Source organism: Panulirus ornatus, chromosome 9 (genome assembly GCF_036320965.1).
Source record: "Panulirus ornatus isolate Po-2019 chromosome 9, ASM3632096v1, whole genome shotgun sequence".
NCBI lineage: Eukaryota > Metazoa > Arthropoda > Malacostraca > Decapoda > Palinuridae > Panulirus > Panulirus ornatus.
This window is the reverse complement of record NC_092232.1, coordinates 50,654,651-50,677,975: the sequence shown is the minus strand read 5'-3', so window position 1 is coordinate 50,677,975 and position 23,325 is coordinate 50,654,651. Positions and strand designations below refer to the sequence as shown.

The following is a 23,325-nucleotide window of genomic DNA, read 5'->3' as shown; positions in this document are numbered from 1 at the left end:
GCAAGTGTATACACATTCTTTACAATGCCCTAAACAGACCTTATTTGAAATATGATGTTCATTTCTGGGCATAAAAATTTCAAAAGCACCACAATAAACTACCATTAGATGTGGTAAATGCAAGGGTTATTAGTACCTTCAAATCAAGGAGACAGATACTTTAGTGATATGTTTCACTAAATAGTCCTGCCTGAAGATTTTTCAAAATTGTAAGCTGCTATTCACAAAATGACAAAGATTCTATCTACAGTACTTTATCCATTTCACAGCACAGCCTGGGTGAGGTCAGTTCTGTTTCGGTTAGGAACCTATTCCCCTTTCTTGCTACTTCGTCCTTGAGCAAATGAAACAGCCATGGTGACATCAAACATCCTTGACATGGACCTACCTCTCTACTCACACACACACCTTACTCTTTTTGCAAAAACTCATTACTTCTAGTAGTCTTCTTCCCACACCAAATGTTTGAGGGAACTTCAACAATGCATCTCTACCAACCGTTTTACGTTTTCTCCAGATTCATAAGTGTCACATACAAATCACAAATCCCTTTCTCACTCTCAAAGCTTTTCAAAGCAAATGCCTAGTATACACAACCTGTACTACTAAAGCCACAATGTTCCTTTCCAGTCTGATGTTCTATGCATGCCACCACCTTCTAAATCATCACTCTCCATATAACTTACTAGGTATACTCATATCCAAAACAAATTTAGCATGCTCTAGCTGGCCTTTCAATCAAACTCAACTTACTACTACATCTCACTCTTATTCTGTCACTCTAACACAGTCAACTTTCCTCACAGCACATTGTCCTTAGGCATTTCACTTCCAACAGATTCATTCCCTTCTGTTCTTGTCATCATTCATGGCCTAGAATGCACATCCACACAACATCACTGGCACCAGTATACCTTCACACATGCTCGTCTTTGCCTTAAAAGACAGTGACTCCTTCAACACATTCTGCAACACATCCAGAATCTTTGCCTCCAATCCAAACCTTTGATTCATGTTAGCTCCCATGTTTAGATTTACTGTCTTGTCCATTACAGGTCCCTAAAGCATGCCATTTCCTTCAGGTTCTCCCCATTCAAACCATCCAGTCTTGATCCCTCTGTAACAACTCATTATCTTGCATTTTTCACATTAACCCTCAGCTTCCTCCTTACATGCACTCTCCCATGCTATGACACAGGAGTTTCTATCTCGAAGTCAGTCAGTAGAGCTCTGTCACCTGCAAACATTAAGAGACACCTCCCAGTCCTCCTGTCACCAGCCCCTCTCTCTAGAACCTCACATTTACTTCCCTCACCATCCCATCCAAAACATATTCAACAGCCATGGTGTAATTGCACATCTTTCACTTTCCACCTTTACATGTTACAACTCGCCTTCCTCCCTTCCTACTGCCTGTTGGTATGCCTTTCTTATTGCATTCAGCAGCTTTCCTTGCACCCCATATATTCGTAACACCTTCCAAAAGGCATTTCTGGTAGCCCTATCCAGGTTCATTTATGCCATTTACAAATCTCTTTCTAAAGATCTCTTGCACAAACTTTTCAAAGCAAACACTTAGTCCACACTCCTAAAGCTACAATAAAATCTTCAATCTCGATCAACAATACTGGAGGCTCTGGCATCAAACTTTTTCTCCACTGCCTGAAGCATTCCTTTCATTAGACTTTGCCTCTGATTTACAGTCTGAACACATTATTCATCCTTCTCGTTAGTATCTTCAAATTCTATTTAAAGAATCAATATTGGTCATGGTCATGGAAGATAACTATCCATCACATGCACAATTACTGAACAGAAAGCAAGTTTAAACATTCTTATACATATATATATAGATCGGCAATAAGAGGTTTTTTGAAGCTTATCATGAAAAAGGCATAGAATTTTCCATTTCCTAAATGTATAACAAAAGTTCTTACTTCTACACCAAAATCGCCACATCAAAAGAGAGACCTTGTTACTGTTTGGTCTTAACTTTTAGTAGCTTTGCATCACATGGAATTAACCTAACCAAAAAAAAGGTTCTATGCTTGTAAAAACAAAGTCATATGCTAAATCTTCATTTATTGCACAAATCTGCATATATACACACTTGCACCTCATTTTTTACATACACTCTAAACCCATTCCCTTCCCATGTTCAGATTGGACACACACTAACCTTTATAAATTCCTATGAATACAAAACATATATTTCCCTCTTTCTTCCTGCCTGTTCCTATATATACAGTACATGTATATAAGTCCCTTTAAATTGCTGCCTGGTGGTCTCTCAAGCTGAAATTCCTATCAACATTTAACACAGTAAAATAACTAAACCCAAGACAGGCAACTGAAGCTTAACCCTTAAACTGCAAAATACATGTCGAGATTTTTCGCCAAGGTTTGAACATCACACAAAGTCTGGCATTCATAAACTTCAACTTTTCGCTATGGCTTAACAAAAGAAAGACAATGAATTTATATTTTTCTTATGTTTTTGTATGCATACATCTGTAATCTCATACTTCTATTTTTTCAAGCTACTTTTTAAATTGTACACCTAATTTAGCTTTAATACCTTCAACACTTCACCAAGGCAAAACAAAAGTAGATAAAGGATTTCCTTTTTTCATTTTTCGGCGAAAATTTTGGGAGCCTTGAAGAATGTGTGGAAGTCGAGAACATTATCTCGGAAAGCAAAAATGGGTATGTTTCAAGGAATAGTGGCTCCAACGATGTTGTATGGTTGCGAGGCGTGGGCTATGGATAGAGTTGTGCGCAGGAGGGTGGCTGTGCTGGAAATGAGATGTTTGAGGACAATATGTGGTGTGAGGTGGTTTGATCGAGTAAGTAATAATAGGGTAAGAGAGATGTGTGGTAATAAAAAGAGTGTGGTTGAGAGAGCAGAAGAGGGTGTTTTGAAATGGTTTGGTCACATGGAGAGAATGAGTGAGGAAAGATTGACCAAGAGGATATATGTGTCAGAGGTGGAGGGAACAAGAGGTGGGAGACTGAATTTGAGGTGGAAAGATGGAGTGAAAAAGATTTTGGGTGATCGGGGCCTGAACATGCAGGAGGGTGAAAGGTGTGCGAGGAATACAGTGAATTGGAACGATGTGGTATACCTGGGTCGATGTGCTGTCAGTGGATTGAACCAGGGCATGTGAAGCGTCTGGGGTAAACCATGGAAAGTTCTGTGGGGCCTGGATGTGGAAAGGGAGCTGTGGTTTCGGTGCATTATTACATGACAGCTAGAGACTGAGTGTAAACAAATGGGGCCTTTGTTGTCTTCCTAGCACTACCTCGCACACATGAGGGGGGAGGGGGTTGTTATTTCATGTGTGGCAGGGTGGCGAAGGGAATGAATAAAGACAGACAGTATGAATTATGTACATGTGTATATATGTATATGTCTGTGTGTGTATATATTGTGTACATTGAGATGTATGGGTATGTATATTTGTGTGTGGGGACGTGTATGTATATACATGTGTATGGGGGTGGGTTGGGCCATTTCTTTCGTTTGTTTCCTTGCGCTACCTCGCAAAAGCGGGAGACAGCGACAAAGTAAAATAAATAAATAAATAAATATTTCTTATTATACTTGATTGCTGTTTCTCACATTGGTGAGGTAGTGCCAGGAAACAGACAAAGAAAGATCCATTTCCCAGTGCCACCCCCTGCGACAGCGAGATAGCGCCAAGACTTGTTTTTTCTAATTTTTTCACATACAGTGGTACCAAGGTTTTCCTGTAACTGCAGTTTAAGGGTTAAGCTCCATTAATTTCTGCCTGTGGTTTACATCCTGTTTCCCCATTTTAATGCTCCAGTGACTTCTGTACATACAAGTCTGCTTCACTATCACCATGCCTTTGTTACTCAATTGGCTAAGGCAGTAATTTCATGGCCAGAAAATCAAACAATTTTGGCACAAGAGGGCACTAATATCAGACACTACATGTGTAAGTGAAAGGTATATGTATCTTATGTTTATGCACAAAAATATTCCCTTGATTACAGGTAACCTCCCAAAGCCATTCTATCCATAACCAGTGTCACCTAATTCCAATTCACTGAACAATTTCTCCACTTAGTAACCTTTGTATCTATTAGTATATTATTTGACTAATACATGAACAAATGTTTTTTCTAAAATTCCTGGATGGCAATCGGCACACTGTTGGCCATCCTCCTAATCTCCACCATTGAATCATGTACAGATATTACTTTGAGCCGCACAACTCTTTTCATCAACCTTCATGGCACTTGATAACTTATACTATCCTGAATTTTCACACCATTGATTTGTCGCATATAATTTAAGATGAGAAAAAATCTGACACTACATTTTGCTAGCTACGGTACATACAATGGCTTGACAACCTTCTGGAAATAAGAAGCAATAAAATGTATACATGATCAGCTCTTGGCACATGAAAAGTAACCAGATCATTACATACACCACTCAGCTGTGTAAAGCACTGGGAGTTCATTTCAGACCCTGAAAGGATACCTGAGAAAGTTTTGAAAACACAAACCATCCATTCTTTTAATATGCTTTTTGTTATTGCAGAACTTTACTAGATGATATATAAAAATCTTGTTCTATTCCTCATTATAGTGTGCAATGCCTCATAATCTGGACCTCAGCATCTACCTCAACTGGAAGAACTATATTTTAAGATTAGGACAAGATTTGTAGGTCTTCTGTTCTCAACTACACTCTGGCACCTTTATCCTTCTTTCTAACTGGAAGGATTCCACTCGATACACATGAAAACAAAAAGGAAAATCCTGAAACAATAGATATGTCTGCATTACATATGGAATTATAACTGTTGTCCAAAAGCTGTTACATAAATAAGACTACCAATTTAAGTTATCCTCATCTCAAACCATCAAAGTCATAATTACAAATGAAGAAAAGCAAATAAGATTTCTTTTAAAGAGCTTCCCCTTTTCAATAGTTTTGGAATACCAATACTAAAGCACATTTACTTTACAAATGATACAGTATACAAGTTGGGTAAATGTACATGCATTAAACAAGACACTGCCAACCGAATGAAATGGTGCATATTCTAAATAATACATATAAATCTTACTTTTGTATTTTTGTAAACAGAATATTAGCAGGTTTAGTTGTAAAAGGAGTCAAGCAACCCCATCTTCACACCAAAAAACATTATATGGAGCCTCTTGCCTTCTAGAAATTCTTTAATGAAACAATAAACCAAATCTGATACTGCTAAAGCCTATTTTTACTTACAATAATTCAATATGAACTATTTTCTGAAAAATCTTGGTCTGTATGTCACTTAGCCAGTTATAAATGTACAAGCTCTACCATAGGAAGTGTTGAGATTTTATAGTGTTATATATTCTAAAGGACTGCATTTTTTTTTCTTTTTTAGAATAAAGATAAGGGGTTTGAATTTTCATTATGAAAAGGTGGATGAAACATTTTCATGCTGTTTAATCTTAGTTCATAAAAGAATGCTCCTAAATGCAGCTAAAAAAAAAGACATACCAACAGGAACTTGGTGTATTCTACAAGTGTGTTTTAAGATACTAGAAAGATGGAAGACTTAGTGATAACCATGATCATGAAGACCACAATCTGGAAACATGGGGTGCCTGCAGCTCATGCTTTGAGAAGGCCAAAGAAACTGACCAAGATATGTTTAATGGAACTTGACATTGTTGAAACCTCTTTAAGATGTGTTTTAAGAAATGATCTGCATTATTATCAATACAAGAGTGCAGCTCAAGAAAAAATTCCTCAAAATTATTTTTATTCTGCCTATCATTTTAATGAGAATTTGAAACATCGTTCTTTGTGATGTTCCTCATCATGATTATCACATGCTATTAAACCTTTCCAAAATCTTACACCCTAACAACATAGGACATGTTCTGAAGGACTAACATTAACAAGTTCTCAATGGTATGCTCATTAAGCAGCAAAGAGGGAGCATTCATTTTTGAAGTAAAGCACTTTAATAAGAGAATACTGTTAGATCATTCACCTGCTAATCATGAAAATTCTAACCCCCTAACATTTATTTGGAAAATATATTATCATTATATTATACTTAGTCGCTGTCTCCCGCGTTAGCGAGGTAGCGCAAGGAGACAGACAAAAAAATTGCCCAACCCATCCAAATATCTATATAAAATCCATACATTTCTTCTGGTAGACTCTGTATTGTATCACATTTCCATATCCTTTCATACTTGAAATGCCTCACAAGGCATAAATATCATTAACAGCATTTTCTCTATAAAAATCTTTTGTGAAGTGTATGCATATTCTGTGTGAGGTGTGCTTCTATGTGTGTAATATTTATGTATATATGTATAGGCATATCACAGTAAAACTCCAGCATTAAACTATAAAGACTCGCTCCACTATAATTCATTGTGAGAAACACTTTGGTCTAGAGCTTCCTTCATTAATTTATTACTTTTTTGTGTAATGTAATAAACAGATTTTAAGAGATCACTATGTTGTGTTAATTCTTTATTTTCTGGAGGCACTCGTAACAGTTTCTGTAACTGACTAAGATGGTAGAGTCTAACTCTTTCTGTATTTATATCTTTGACAAGCTGCATTTTTCTATTCATTAACGCATAGTAATGAGCTTCCCTATGAGCAGCATCTTGAGGTATCGTGTCTTTACCCGTTAATCTCACAAGCCGATCCAGGACATACTGTAGTCTAACAGTAGAGGCTGTGAGTTTATGGTGAAGCTGAGTGGTCATGACTGTGGCTGCCTGCACAACTTGTTCATGACACTGATCCTGACAGTTTGACAGAGCCAGGGCAATTCTGCGACTAGGATCAAGATTGGCCACTAAGAAGGACATTAAACTAGCAGGGGTTAGTGGATGGGTTGAGTCAAATACTCTACTATCACTCTTCCTGAAAAGAAAAATATTCATATGAAGTACAAGAATCAGTCAAGCAATCATCTATGACTAAAAGATAATGTCAGTGTGAAAAATTGATAATACATACAAACAGAAGAATGAAAGATATAAGAAGAAATACTGTTCCGTACAAGGAGCCAAATTATGACAAAAAATGGTCCCCAAAATAGTATTTGTCATTCTTAAGATAAACATCTGCCACAGGCAAACTTAACACAGTCTCACAAAACAAATGAACTTTCTTCTACAGTGCATTACAAATGACACCTAGAGAGTAGACATGAATGAATGAGGCCATTTATTTGTTTCTGGTGCTACCTAATTAAAGCAGGAAACAAACATATGTATATTTTTTCTCCATAGTTGTTTGCCACTTCCCATGTTAACAAGATAATGCCAGGAACAGACAAAGAAAGGCCACATCTGCCCACATCCATTCTCTAGCTGTCATGTGTAATGCACCAAAACCACAGCTCCCTATCCACAACCAGGCCCTACAGAACTTTCAATGGTTTACCCCAGCCTAGTTGAAAACATATCAGAATGCAATCCAAGACAACTGCGTGCTGCCGAAAGCAGTCCCAAAACAAACAAGCTGCCAGTACCTTATTGAGGAGATAGTGATGGGTGGAGATATCCAGTATTTCTGCCAACAAAGGCTAAGGGTTAAAAGGTCCTAAACCCACTTTTCCCAGGAAGTATCCTGCAGCATCTTTTTCATGCTTGCAGAAATGATCACAAATGAAAGTAAAAAAGGTAACAAGCTTATCAATCTGCAAGAATTTCTACACTATGCGTCTTTGCTTCATTCACGTGTTACAAAATTGAACTTATCATTCAGCACTCCTGTATACCTGTACAGGTATATTTTCCAAATCAACATGCAGATTTGTGCATTTACATGCCCCAAATTTTCCTCAGTTCATCACCACAGGGTGCTATCAATGATTCAGTGAGAACTTTCTGTCAGGACTGTTCCCAAGATATTATGCTAACAAGAATGTGTCCACAGACAGCTGTGAAACAGTGGTGGTAAAATAATGTTTCAAGGTGTCAAACAAATTATCAAAATAATTCTTAGTATTTTTCAAGATTTGTCCGCCCAAGAAGGGAGCTTGAGCCAAAAATAACAGCCATGAAAAGGTTAATACTGACAAATACTCAACATTAAATATAAAACATAACATTAAATATAAAGTTCCCTTACTGCATTTATGCAACAATAATCTATAAACGCCCAAGGCTTTGGAATGCCGTTGTAACCCCATTTCCAATGTACATTGTTTATGAATACGTCCATGAATTTTTTTTAAATCCTCTACTCTTTTGCCATCATTTTTAGCACACTGATGATGGAAATAAGATTAAAACTTTAAAAATACAGTGTAAAGATACAGTATGAAAGTACAGTAGATCCAGTGTTACCAGAGACAAACACTTTTATGTACCACTTACCCTACTTGTTTGACTTGTAAATCTTCAATAGATTCAGGCACATGAACAACCTTTAAGGCCATAGTACTCACAGTGCTGCTTAATATAATGAACTGTTAGGTATCTTCCTTTTTAAAACCCCTGAAAATTGTTCCTTCTACTTTTACAATCAAGGTGTGAGAGATTATTTTCTATGATTGTATAGAGACAACACATACACTTGCTCTGCTTACTCCTTCCATCACGTTTCTTAATAGCAGTTACACATTATCTTGATTAAAAAATTGAGAACCCTAGTGGTTCACGGCTTCTAGCTGTGTGGGCTAACTGCTGATTAATGATGGGCTTAACTGGTCATTAGCCAAGCTGCCTTGGGATATAACTAGAAATGTGTATCAAACTGTTTACAAATTGTAGATTCCAAGTTGCTGGGTGGATGATGAAGAGACTTCCCATCAGATGTGTCTATGCTGCCTTTCATAAGACATCTAAAACCACACACACACACAAACAGTGAGAGAGAAAGGAACAAAAATTCCCAGTATTTTTCCAGTGTAATGCTTCCTTGGGTATCTGAGGCCAGCAAGTCTACCACTGCCAGTTTAAGCACATCCATTGTAATGAAGCATGCCCAACTTACCTATAATGTGGATGCACAATAATGGTAGGGAGACTATCGAAGTGCAGATGCCATGGTAGAGAATTATCGACTGTGTTAATACGAGCGAAAGTAACATTGTGGATGTGGCGGGCCATGTGAGCCACAGTCATGAACACATGTCCCACACTAGTACATGCTGCACAACTGCTGCTGTAGTGCAGTACTACAACCATCTTGAAAGAAGAAAAAAATATTCAATACAAACAATAGGATAATTATATACACACAATCATAAGGATTAACTCATACCTCTCTTAAAGAATTAAACTTTGTTATATTTACTGGTATGCAATGAAAATAAAAAAAAAAAAAAAAAATGGATTTTGAAGAATGAAAAACTTTTCTTTCTGGGTTGGTGTCACACAAGATATGAGAGAATTTCTATGGATCTCTATGGGTGAGGACCCTAAAAAATCCTTCCTTCTGGTAGTTTTTGTGCCGCTCGCCTATTGCATACCATTCAAACAGCATTAGCAGCAATAGTTTACCAGCATGATATTACCTAACGTTTGCATGGTAGAAGCCAGGCAACGTTACATAATGTTGGGCTATTTTGAGTCACAATTTTCTTTTTTTATTTTGACGATATGGCATCATTGTCATCTACTATCTTCACCCCTGTTTACCCATTACTGTAAACAGCTACCCTTGCTCACCCATCTGCAGTCAGCGCCAGTATCAGCTGTTATCTAATGTTTGTGCAGGAAAAGGCGGGCAACATAATGTAATGTTGGACCCTTTTGCATTGTAACTGTATAGTGATACTGGGTGATGGGGTATCTCTGACATGTATCATCATGCTCTCTGTTTGGACACACCTGTACAAAGCCACCCACGCTTACCCAGCTGGGGTCGACATCTATTGGCAACGACAATGTAAGGTGAAGATAGGTCACACTCTCCCCTGCCTAGCACTAATCCACTCCTCCCACAGCCAGCTATGACACAGTATCGTGTGAGTAACACCTCTTACTTTCATTGCTCATCCAATTTCATCTATTCATGTATGTATTGGCTTACCCCTTGATATTTTACTATTCCTAAAATATGCCACCTTATATGGATGTAAAAAACAACGTTACCCGCCTTTGATGGGTTAATAAGAAAAGATGACAAAAAAACATATGCAAGAGTTATCTTATGGAGATAACTCCAACTTGCAGAGGGTATGCTCAATGCCTATAGGACTGACCCTCAGCATCAAGACCAAAGAAATGGGTGACGCTGTTGAGGAATGTTAGAGATCTCCGGAAAATTTACCCTGGAAAAGTTTCCCTAGAAGTACTAGCTTGGTAGTATTTTATTGACATGGCTTTCAAAAGAATGCCATGTAAAGCTAAGGAAACTAGTCTTACAAAAGTATACACTACCTCAAAAAATTTTCATGTTGCTTGGGAAACCAAGGAGGAGTTATCCTTACTAATTATCTCTGCTGATCTCAAGAAATGCTTCAAAAGTAGTCTTCTGAATGACAGCAAAATGGGTATTCAAAGTAACCTTCCTAAACTCTGGGTTGGAAAATCTTAAATCAAGGTACGAATTCTTATGACAGGACAGCTAGAAAGATCTTGACTGAACAACTTGACCTGTAAGAGGAACAAAAGTGAATGTTCTAATTACACAAGTACAGGTTTGCTGAGTACACCTGGTAAGTAGTATGGGAGAATGGTGATAAATACTTTCCCATGTCTCTTCTTTTTCCCTTTCAATAACTTTTGTATTTCAATTAAAGCCCATCCTTGATGTAGACTTAAGTCCATGACTGGAGCCTCCAAGGAAAAAAAATGCAGTAGGTAGGAATAGGAGCATTAGGTAGAAACATTAAGTAGAAGTAGTAAGTAAGAGAATTAAGCAGAACCATATGGTAGAGGTAGTAAGTTAGAACATTAGGTAGTAGTAGTCATTAGAAACATTGCTTTGGAGTTGCCCTTTGCCAGTGACCTGTTAAGGGTGAGGCACTAAAGGCTAATAAGCTCTACAATAATACTCACTGATACAATAAGCAATAGATTTCATTCCAGCTAAGCCACTATGAAGTAACAAAATACTATACATAATACATGATAAACGAGATAATACTTCACAGTACTGCATATCTACTTAACACTGAATATTTCTGCAACCTATGAAAGTACTGCATTTGTTTCTTGTATACCTGTCATGTAATACTGTTGCTAATTGAGAATAACTTTTAAGGAGGGAGATACTGATCAACAGCATAACACACTGTCAAATCTTACCATGGAGGCTAAAAGTGCCCTAGCTGGTCAAAAAGAGGCCACTGTGTATTCATCACCTTAAAGCAAGCCCAGGATATTTCACTAAACCTCTCAGTAAAGTCACAGCTGACACAGTCTCAACTTCTATTCTCCTTATTCTCATTTTCTGCATTTTCTTTTTTTACAAATGATGCTTTTAACCTAATCATCTTTTTCTGGTTCAATGGTCTTACCAGGATGTGAAAATTGAGAATCCATATAGTGTATAAAGTGGTAGCCAAAACAGAAATCCAATAACTTTATTAGTAGTCATTAAAATCATCACTTTTGCTTAAAGAGGAGGGCTGGCATCATCTGAAAGATCATTACTAAATCTATATCTAAGGTGTAAAAATTTTATCACCACTGGAGCCAAGTTCTACTTTCTTTATTTCTTCATTTTTCAAACCACATCTCCTAACTTTATGATAAATTTGATGAAATAAGACATTCAGGTAATGTACCCCACCTGGATGCACTGCAAATTATCCACAATGTTAAGAAGTAGCCTAGAATGCTACCTTCCAAAAAGAAAAAAAAGTGGGACTCTTATGCCAGAAAAAGAAGACACTACCATGGAAGATAAAATACTGGCTTGCCTATAGCACTTGAAAACAATGAATGGGTTAAGTTTCTATCTTACTGTTAAAACAGACCAATTAGCTGTCAAACTATACAGTAATGAAGTTACCTAACAATGCAAATGTTCACAAAAGTATACTTATTCATCCCAGATGTTCCTGATATTACAATGCAAATTTGACAAAAGATGTTACTCTCACCTTTCCTGTCTGCTGTGTGACTCTGAAGTAATTTTCTGAAGTCAGTTCCTGGATACACACTTGGGAAGGTTCACAATTTCTCTTTTCCTTGTTTCCAGAAACCATGGTTCTGGAAAGTAATAATTTCTGTAGCAGAAGCAATATACATTATTTCAATACAAATTCAGCCCTAAAAAATGTGTAATAGACAGATGATATGAGCGAGACCTAGTTTCCAACATGTTCATGTTTTCTGTCTACTTTTTCAAGCCTTATTCAAAAAAAAAAATTAAAAAACAGTATAAAACTGAATACAGCATTAAACTGGAATCAAGTTAAAAGAAATGGAGAATGAATTAGTAATAATGCAATGGGCAAAGGACAGAAAAAGAGCAATGGATAATAGGTTCCAAAGAAAAGGGTAAATAGTTTAGAAAAGAATAACAAGAGATTAACAACAAAATGAGAAAGAAAGGAAGCAGCACAATCAGAACCTAACGAAGAACATATGCACACATAGGCAAAAAAAACTCTGGGTCTGTTTTGTTGATAAGTATGATTTGTGAATCTCTGGTAATCAAAAACAATCAAAAGACAATCTACAAAGGAGGAACTCCTTAACTAGGAAACAGGCAAGCTTCAGAAAAAAAGATGTAGCATTACAAACTTCTAAGGATTTTACAACAGTCATAAACCAGAAAGATGAACGGGTAGACTGTGAACCTAACCTGCCAGAAAGCCTTTAACACTATGCTCCTAAGAGAATGATTAAGAACCTAGGGTTACAGGCAGGAATATAGGGTAAATTCCTTTGCTGATTAAGGATACCCATGTCAAAAAGAACAAAGGATCCAGGTAAGAGGCACATTCTCAGAATGGGCCGAGGTTATAAGTGGAATGCCACAGAGCAAGCTTGGTCTTGGGCCCATTGCTATTCTTGGTGTATGAATCTGACCAGCCAGAACCATTAGACTCATACCTGAACATTTTTGCAGAAGATGCCAAGTTCATGGGAGAAATTAAGCATCAGCTAAACAGGGAACCTTGACAAACTCCAAAGGTGGTCTGATATGATGATGATATTCAGTCCAAGTAAGCACAGGGTAAAAAGGATGGGACACAGTATAAGAGGAACCCAGTATACTCCTTAGCAGGAAATAAGTTACCAGAATCGGTGTGAAAGAGATTGAGGGGGTGGACACTGCACTTAGTCTGCTGCCGGAGCTTCACATCATATCTGTGAAATGCCTGCTGCTAAATATCAAAACTGCCTTCACGTATATGGATACAGAAATGTTTAACAAGCTACTTATGACATATGTTCGATCAAAACTGGATTATGCCTATCAGGTCTGGTCACTGCACCTAAAGAAACACAAACATATGATTGATGAGACCAGAGAAGAGCATCCAAGATGGTACCAAAATCAAGAGGTCAGAGCTACTGTGAATGGTTGCGGGCTACATAGCTGTCCACCTGAAAAAGAAAAACAAGAAAGGGATGACCTGATAACAGCTTTTAAGTTCCTAAATCAAGTGAATGATGATGACACTAAACAGTTCTTCACAAGGTGCAATACCAGAGTTACCAGAGGCCATGATCAGAAGCATGATCAGAAGCTAAGAAAGAGGACATTTATGAAGGATGTAAAGAATAATGGTTTAGTGTAAGGTTAGTTAATGGTAGATTAGTTTAACCAAGGAGACCATGAAAGCCAAGAGCTTACAAAGATTTGAATATCATCTTGAACGTAAATATCATACAAGAAACGAGATCCTTCAAGTGTAAAGCTTTCTCCCCTGGGTGCACAAATAGGTAACAGAACACAGACAAGGAAAAATTCAACCTGTTCCCATCTTGCATAAGGCCAAAACTATAATGTTCTTCTCAAGTTTGTTCATCACACCTAAAGAAGCACAAAAAGATAAACATGAACAACAAAGATTGTACCAGAATTAAGAGATCTGCCTTACTATTCAACCACTCAACCCATATATATGCATTAATTAGGTAACCTCTCGATTGGTATATTTATACATCAATATCAACCATGATCCATATATATACAATGAAAATCCTAACAAGCCAATCAGCAACACTGTCATCCATTTTCTTAAGATATGAAACTGCTATTTCATCCAATCCAGTCACACTTCATCTCAAGCAAGGCTTTCACCACTTGTTCTTTTTCAATGTTTCTTTCTCTACACCTAGAAGCTATGGGATTTTTTACCCTCTCATGTGCTTCCCAATAACTACAACCTGGCACATTTTAAGACAGGTTTTTCAGTTCCTCCAAAATCTGTAAATACTCTCCCATCTTTTCTTGTTCCCTTCATAATCTTCGGTATATTTCAATTAAGGCCTAGCTTTGAAGTAGACTTTTGTCTGTGACTGCAGTCTCCAATAAAAAAGTCCATTGGTACTAATATGCATTACTTTCAGTCTTACTACTTACATAACTGGCCTCTCTGTGCTTGGGATGAGAATGATGTGCTTTCTGGATTATTCTGATATCTAGTTTTTAAGATTTCTGAATGTTCCCTTTACTTCTTTCTCACTCTTTCTTTGATTCATTTCCTTTGACAAAAACGTTATTGAAATTCTTCATGGTCAGCAAGTTTTGCACTTTTCCTGTGTACCTTCTAACTACACATCATTTTTAAAGGAACCTTCAGTGTCTGTACCTTTGTATCTTGACCATTTTTCCCATTCTTTTTCCCTACAAAATGCAATAAAGTATCCAACTGTCTCAAGCAACCATCAACTCAAGATTTTCAGCTAAAATATCTTTCAATTTTTCAGAGGTCCAAAAATGATGAAATGACTGAAAGGGAGATATCTACTATCAAACAGCAAAACTCAGTCACAAGATGAATAAACCATTAACAATCATGTGCAATTATATCAGTAGAAATGTTTATATACATTATGATAAAAGTTCCTATCTAGAATTTTTCATTGTTTTATATCAACTACACATCTGCTCAAACTTTTTCATGGACTTTGAATGCGTCTCAAAAATCTGACGGTTACACAGGTGATCTCATAAACTGTACTTACCATGTCTACTGCCTTTGATATTTCTCTCACCAGTATTTCTTTCTTCACTACACTTTCTTCTTTTGCTGGAACAGAGTGTCCTTCTAATTCAAAAATCATAAAGGACTTATGACTATGTACATCATGCTTTACCAGCCCCAGTGATTTTGCTGTAGCCCACCCATCAGTTGTCCAGCAGTACCAATTCTTCTTCCATCTGCATATCTCTTGATCTTTCTATAATCTACATTGTTTCCCTTTTTGAGTCGAACTTGAATATTCTGCATCTTACTAAACCTCCCATCATATACCCATAAATTTTCTAGAGAGTATTGTCTCTAACACAGTATTTGATCCTCTCAACACCTTACATTACCAAATTTCAATATTCATTGCAATAGCTACAAAAATAAAAGACATACTAAGAGCAATTACAGAAACAATTAGAAGGACACTGTATATATGTTTAAGGTTAGTCCCTGATGAACTTCCCCAAATTTCTGCTCCTTTAAATCAATATCCAGTCTGTCTCTCTCATCCTAGAATTACTTCCCATTCTGTGTCCTCTACCTTCTTTGACAGTCTCAATTTCTAGGCATTTCTCCTCGTGTGCTTGTGTCCATGTAGGTGTGTGTTTAGGTATCATGTGAATAATCATGATAAACATTACAGCCTCAACTGGGATTTTCTTCTAAGTGCTCCAGAAGAAAAAGGTACCAAACAAAAATATTAGTCTCATTTTACACACAAAAAATGCCAAATCTAGATTTAACCGATGCAATGCTCTGAGCCCAAAACATGACATATCACATTTCAAAAAAAATCACAACCAAATTTCCTACATACAAACATATTTTCCAGATTTTCTATCACATTTAATTCTCTTCTTTTCAACAAAAATAAAATCAGAACAATCATCTTCTATGAAGGATAGTCTTGATATCCTCCTGGCTTTCTTGTGTCATGCCACTTACGAGTAAGAATATCAACCTCAGGGAAGTATCAGTGAAATTCATCTTACCGATCCAACAGTCCTTGTGTGTAGTTGATAATGAAATTAGCCAAAGTCAGTTTTGATAAACTGGCATCCATAATGAAGTGACCCTCTCTCTGAAGGTCCACAATAACAGCAGCAGTATTGGGAGGCTCTTGAGCGGACACATTAACCCCAAGTCTTTCTGCTATATTTTTGTGATGCAGCGAGTCCACCGCTACAAATGCCAATGTCTTGTTTGTCTTGCATCCTAGACCTGCAAAGTAATCAAAACATAAATAACATAATCTAATCAAAAGTTGACATACAGACTGCTATCAGAATATGTGTGGAAGTTTGGGCTCCAAAATGAGTAGGTGGTGTGTTAACATACCTGAGCATATGAAAAAGATGTGCATCCACTCCACTTCTGAATCATTTTTCTCTTCAGTCATTGCACCCTCATTCTTTTTGTTATATTTCTCCTGAATCCCATCCATTCAATTGAACTAATTCAATCTTCATATCCTTTGACAGCATTTTTCAAATCCAGTATTTCCTCTCCCATCTATTGACATTCTTTATATTTTTTGACTAGATTTCCAAATTCTTACATTATATCCTCTAACTGTGTTAATGTCCAATCCAGTGTCTCAATAATTTCTATTAACTTCTTATCCTTTACTGTCTCTCCTTCATTACATCTTTATTACCTACATGATAAATGACAAGCATATCATCATTACACTACCACAAACTTTTCCTACAGTGTAGGCAATATCATCTACACTGGTACTTGTTGGAAAGAATTGTTTACAATGCATAATGAAGTGGGATTGTAATGAGTGGATTTTTGTTTCATTGTTCAGGTGCTGGGCATTTGTGGATATTTGCGGACAGGGGTGTGAATGTCATATTTGTTATATGTGATACCCAAATTAGATTTTTTTGTTGAATGAAAATGTCAGGTCATTTAAAGTAAAGGAGGAAGTAGGCTGGATTCATGGATGTCTAGGGTCAAAAAGGCAACTGAAAACTTTTGTGAAGAAGCATTCTTTTCTGGATGAATATCATTCCAAATGTGTAATAAAGTTTTGCATGTCTGTTGCTGTTTCTGTGGTGTCAGGGAGCTGTAATATGATTATGATTTTACAGCAATTTGCAAATGGAGGACCTTCATACAGTGGTTTGCAGGAGGTAATGGGGGTCATGCAAAAAGAAACTCAGAGGAATGGAGAAAGAACTGCTCCTCGAGGAACTCCTTTGCAGGGCTTAAAGGTGTTAGAGTTGTAGCCTTTGTGAGCAACTCTGGCTTGGCAGCCAACTCTGAAAGTGGCCAACCACTTTTTGTCATTGTTGTGGAGGGTAGGGCAAAGAACTCTTTTATTTTCCATTGTTTTTACAAAGTTCACTTCAGACACTTTTATTTAAACCACCTACCTAAAAGGTATCAAGATGCAAGTGAAAAAACCTGCTTTCTTGCCAACTCATCCAGGCCATTAGCACAGGAGGCCCAAGCTGGAAGGTATGTTGTTATGGCCCCATGCACAAAAGTATTAAGCCAGGGGTGAGTATTCAGCCTCCCTTTCTCCAAATACCTAAAAGCATATCCTTTCCCTAACTCAAATAATGGGTTATTCTGTAAAATGAAACACTGTCATAAATTAATATTCACATAAAGAAAATTACAGCAGACTCTAATACTTACCAGTTACATCAGGTGCTGGATGTTGATCCCTGAGAATTGCAGAAGGAGCTATCAGAGATCCATGGAAAAGTCTCTTACACTGGTCTTCTGCAGCCATTGCAACAAGCTTTTCTATGCGATCATCTTTGTGCCCATTCTCCATCTAATTAAATCATCAATACTGTTAAGATCTTCCTCAATATGAGGTCCTTTAAAAGAAAGTTACACATCTATGCACAAAAAATAACACCAAAAATAAATTTTTTAATCAAATCTTGAAAGATGAAGAGTGCTATCAGTGCTGTATGTGGAAAGAGATAAAGAAATGCCTCAGCTCTGTTGGAAAGCTGATTATTACTCAGCATCATAAACTAGTGCAGAGTAGCCTACATCGCAGGCAAGCTCCATTTTTGACCATACAAGGGACAGAGTGAATTGGAGCAATGTGGTTTACAGGGATAAACATGATGTCAATGGACTGTAACTGAGAATATGAAACGGCCAGGGAAAAACCACAGAAAGGTCTGAGGTGTCTGGTTTTTGATAAGGGGTTGTAGTTTCAGAACATTGCACATTACAGGTAGAGAATGAACATGAGCAAATGAGGCCTTTTCTTCATCTGGGTCTGGTGCTACCTCACAAGCATAAAAAACAGCAAATAAGTATGAAAGAAGGAAACAAGTAAAAATGGTAAAAAATAGGGGTGGAGTTAAAAAAAAAATTGATGAATATCAGTTGAATGAACAGCCTGAGCAGCAGAAACCAAGGCACTCCATGAAAGGATAATTTCACATCAGATGATAGACGAAAGATATTTGTAGTAATGTACATATTTTGGGGTGTTAAGGACATGATCTACCCAGTCTTAATTTGTTATTATAATTTCCAGCATTTTCTCTTGAAATATTCAAACTTTTAGGCAAAATTTTGGTTATCTGGTGTTTTTGGTCATCCATCATCATCCAATTTGGGCTCAAATCAGACCATATAATCAATACTGAACTATAGTATCTTTTCATGTTATCCCATTAACTTTCACACTGATGCAAATAGAACCTAAACCAATTTACTTACTCTCTCAAATTCTTCATTCTGGTTGTCTGTGTTTTGAGTCAGTGTCGTCTTTATCTTTGAGGGAGTGCTATTGCGCTGGCAGCAGACAGAATAATGCTCCCATGGACTGTACTGAAGTACTAACTCATGACATGAGTCACTGAACACAGTCAAGAGGCCATTCACATGCTGGAGCAAGCCGAATTCCTCCTCCCTATATACCACAAGAGAAATATCTGTTATTCTGGACTACCTAAGTATACAGTATTCATACATTTGAGTTCAATATCAAAGATTTAAAAGATTACAATCAATTATGCACTACTGTGCATCAACAGAAACACTAACATACATAATCAAATATTCAAGTCTTTCAAGAGCCACTACTTGAATAATAACAAATAGGATAATGGAAAAGTCTAAAAGGTATATGATGATCTAAATTTCACACCTATCTGAAAATTATTAAATCAAGATAATCAAATCACTGCATATAAAAATGACCCACCTTTTTCTTCTGTTCCTAATAATTTTAATCTTCAATATTTTTACATACTTTCCACTTCTAATTTTAGCACAAATAAATATTTAACAAACTAAAAATAATTGCTAACAAATCTTATTGGGAAAGGGAAAGAAACAGATATCAAGACACCTTACCCTTCATATGCCAATTGCCATACAGTACTCATTTGATACAGTGACTTGTTGAGTACAGTGTGATGTACCTGCTAACAGAGGTGCAAAAGGAACAGACACACCAGTAATATCAACTGATGACGGGAAAAGTGTGGCACAGGGCAAGTTTCGTGGTCACATTGGAAGAGATGTTAAGTCAAACTGTCATAAATTCAACAAAGTAAATGTGTAAGTACCTGGCATAAGCTAGAAGGTTGTGTGCGTGTGTGTGCATACATTCATAGGTATAAAGACATGGTACACATTATAAAAGGTTAAGAAGACAAAGTTTCTCCCCATAAAAAACTAAATGTAACCACAAATGAAAATCTAAACCCTACCACCCCCACAAATGTGAAAGCCTTTTTCCATATAAAGGCAAATTAATCCTGTATATAACTGGTATAACTATTCAGAAAAGAAGAATCATTAGCACCTGAACAGGTATCTAAATTTCTCTGTGGTATATAATGGGGCAAATGTTTAGAAAAGAAAAATCTTCATCTTAAGTACAGTCTATCTATCCATCTACATCTCTGATGCCCATTCCCTTTGGGAACTCCCATCAAGGGGGTGACCATGGCAAAATGAGTCCCCACTTTTCCCTGTCCTTCCATGCCTCCCTCGCATACACTTCCACACATTCTTCCACCATTTCTCTCCCTCCAGGAATCTTCCACTCCACTTCCCCAAGTCACAGGTGGTCTTCCAATTATATACTAAAAAGCCATGGTGAAATCACACAGCCCTACCTCACACCCACAAGTATACAAAAACTTATGCTTAACTTTCCATCCACTCTCTGCTCCTCTACAGGCGGCTTTCACACTATCCAACAGCTGTCCCCCTACCCATTACATCCTTAAAATATCCCATAATGCATTCTACTTGACTCTGCCTTACATGTTATCCAGATCCATAAAAGCTGCATAAAGCTTCTTACCTTTTGCTAGCTACTTTTCCAGTCATCTTTACAACAAAAACATGACCCATACATCCCCTACCTTTCCTATAAACCCTTGTTCCTCACTTATTCTGCACTCAGTCACTTCCATCACTATATCAAACAACATTCTTGCAGCAGACACTTTTCCTGTTATACTCAACAGACTTATTCCCCTACAATTGCTACGAACATCCTTAACCACACTATTCATGATTATGCTTTGTAACACCCTCCCACCCTCTCAGTGATAACAGAAATACACATCCTTTCCCTTTTCTCTGATAATTTTCATTCATACCTGTCAGTTTGCTTTGAAGAATGTATGTGAGAAATACTTAGAAAAGCAAATGGATTTGTATGTAGCATTTATGGATCTGGAGAAGGCATATGATAGACTTGATAGAGATGCTCTGTGGAAGGTATTAAGAATATATGGTGTGGGAGGCAAGTTGTTAGAAGCAGTGAAAAGTTTTTATCGAGGATGTAAGGCATGTGTACGTGTAGGAAGAGAGGAAAGTGATTGGTTCTCAGTGAATGTAGGTTTGCGGCAGGGGTGTGTGATGTCTCCATGGTTGTTTAATTTGTTTATGGATGGGGTTGTTAGGGAGGTAAATGCAAGAGTCTTGGAAAGAGGGGCAAGTATGAAGTCTGTTGGGGATGAGAGAGCTTGGGAAGTGAGTCAGTTGTTGTTCGCTGATGATACAGCGCTGGTGGCGGATTCATGTGAGAAACTGCAGAAGCTGGTGACGGAGTTTGGTAAAGTGTGTGGAAGAAGAAAGTTAAGAGTAAATGTGAATAAGAGCAAGGTTATTAGGTACAGTAGGGCTGAGGGTCAAGTCAATTGGGAGGTGTTTGAATGGTGAAAAACTGGAGGAAGTGAAGTGTTTTAGATATCTGGGAGTGGATCTGTCAGCGGATGGAACCATGGAAGCGGAAGTGGATCATAGGGTGGGGGAGGGGGCGAAAATTTTGGGAGCCTTGAAAAATGTGTGGAAGTCGAGAACATTATCCCGGAAAGCAAAAATGGGTATGTTTGAAGGAATAGTAGTTCCAACAATGTTGTATGGTTGCGAGGCGTGGGCTATGGATAGAGTTGTGCGCAGGAGGATGGATGTGCTGGAAATGAGATGTTTGAGGACAATGTGTGGTGTGAGGTGGTTTGATCGAGTAAGTAACGTAAGGGTAAGAGAGATGTGTGGAAATAAAAAGAGCGTGGTTGAGAGAGCAGAAGAGAGTGTTTTAAAATGGTTTGGGCACATGGAGAGAATGAGTGAGGAAAGATTGACCAAGAGGATATATGTGTCGGAGGTGGAGGGAACGAGGAGAAGAGGGAGACCAAATTGGAGGTGGAAAGATGGAGTGAAAAAGATTTTGTGTGATCGGGGCCTGAACATGCAGGAGGGTGAAAGGAGGGCAAGGAATAGAGTGAATTGGAGCGATGTGGTATACAGGGGTTGACGTGCTGTCAGTGGATTGAATCAAGGCATGTGAAGCGTCCGGGGTAAACCATGGAAAGCTGTGTAGGTATGTATATTTGTGTGTGTGGACGTGTGTATGTACATGTGTATGGGGGGGGGGTTGGGCCATTTCTTTCGTCTGTTTCCTTGCGCTACCTCGCAATACGCGGGAGACAGCGACAAAGTATAAAAAAAAAAAAAAAAAAAAAAAAAAAAAAACCTGTCAGTACCACTCCTCCTTCCATGCCCCCTATTACTTGCACTAATCATTTCCATTTTCACTCCATACACCCTGCCTAAGAATATGGGTTTCCCCAATTCCCAGCACATCCAACCTATAACAACTTTTAAACTTCTCCACTAGCTCCCTCCCAATTACATTCAGTGCCATCGCCCTCAATCATTGGATGATGTGTGATTACACATGGTGCTTATTCATAAAAATCAAGTTTGCAGTCTTAAACAAATAAAAATCTTCCAACATCATAATTTCTAATAAAAGAGACGATCAGAACTTTGATGAACAACACAAAAATTTCTCATTTATCTGAACAGAAGCAGAGCATTTTTTCCATCAACTGATTGAGAGTTTACTATCAGTTAAAGGCAAATTATCTCTCTGTTCATATATACACTTCACTTTACATAACTACACAAGGAAAAAGGGCAAAAATAATAAAAAATGGAAGAGTAGAAGGCATGGTGATAGGAAAGAAAGGAAGCAATGGTGGCTGATACAGCCTAGCTTGGAAATGGGAAGTCTTGTCCTTCCAGTGCTTCAATTTCAGCATTATAAACTAATAAAAGTTTTTCTTGAATATGTTTATGATTTGTCCTCTAAACCACTCCCATATATAACAAACATTTTTTTTTTTTTTTTTTTCATACTATTCGCCATTTCCCGCGTTTGCGAGGTAGCGTTAAGAACAGAGGACTGGGCCTTAGAAGGAAAATCCTCACCTGGCCCCCTTCTCTGTTCCATCTTTTGGAAAATTAAATAAAAAATGAGAGGGGAGGATTTCCAGCCACCCGCTCCCTCCCCTTTTAGTCGCCTTCTACGACACGCAGGGAATACTTGGGAAGTATTCTTTCTCCCCTATCCCCAGGGATATATAACAAACATACTTTACCTAAATGCTGCCAGTAAGACAAATTCCATTCATTTTATATCATCCTTACAGTTCACAGCTAAATATATTCTTATTCTCTGCTTGCTTTTCTCAATGTCCACAAATGAAAATCATTGCCTTTGAGTTTTTCAGAATTCTATATTTCATAAAATCTCCTACATATATTTACTGTAATTTACCTTACATTCTTCTCTTCTTAGTCTTGTTTCCACTGTATCATTTCCACTTCTTTACAGATATCTTCCCTACTAAAGGTGTTCTGTGCTTCTCCTATAGCTCTTACTAACCAAGTCCATGCTTTATACATCCAT

General features: G+C 37.5%; 1 protein-coding gene across 4 annotated transcripts in view; it reads right to left on the bottom strand.

Annotated features, from left to right (window-relative positions):
* Positions 1-2,065: 2,065 nt before the first annotated feature.
* LOC139750416 (thioredoxin domain-containing protein 11) overlaps positions 2,066-23,325 on the bottom strand; it is a 42,399-nt gene continuing 21,139 nt past the window's right edge. For all 4 annotated transcript variants that reach the window (XM_071665187.1, XM_071665188.1, XM_071665185.1 and 1 more), the window contains 6 exons: positions 18,825-19,017; positions 17,772-17,913; positions 16,112-16,340; positions 12,069-12,177; positions 9,008-9,201; positions 2,066-6,925 (listed from right to left, as the gene is read on the bottom strand). In XM_071665187.1, coding sequence (XP_071521288.1) covers positions 6,412-6,925; positions 9,008-9,201; positions 12,069-12,177; positions 16,112-16,340; positions 17,772-17,913; positions 18,825-19,017 — 1,381 coding nt within the window. In that variant the 3' untranslated portion in view covers positions 2,066-6,411. The remainder of the gene's footprint in view (positions 6,926-9,007; positions 9,202-12,068; positions 12,178-16,111; positions 16,341-17,771; positions 17,914-18,824; positions 19,018-23,325) is intronic.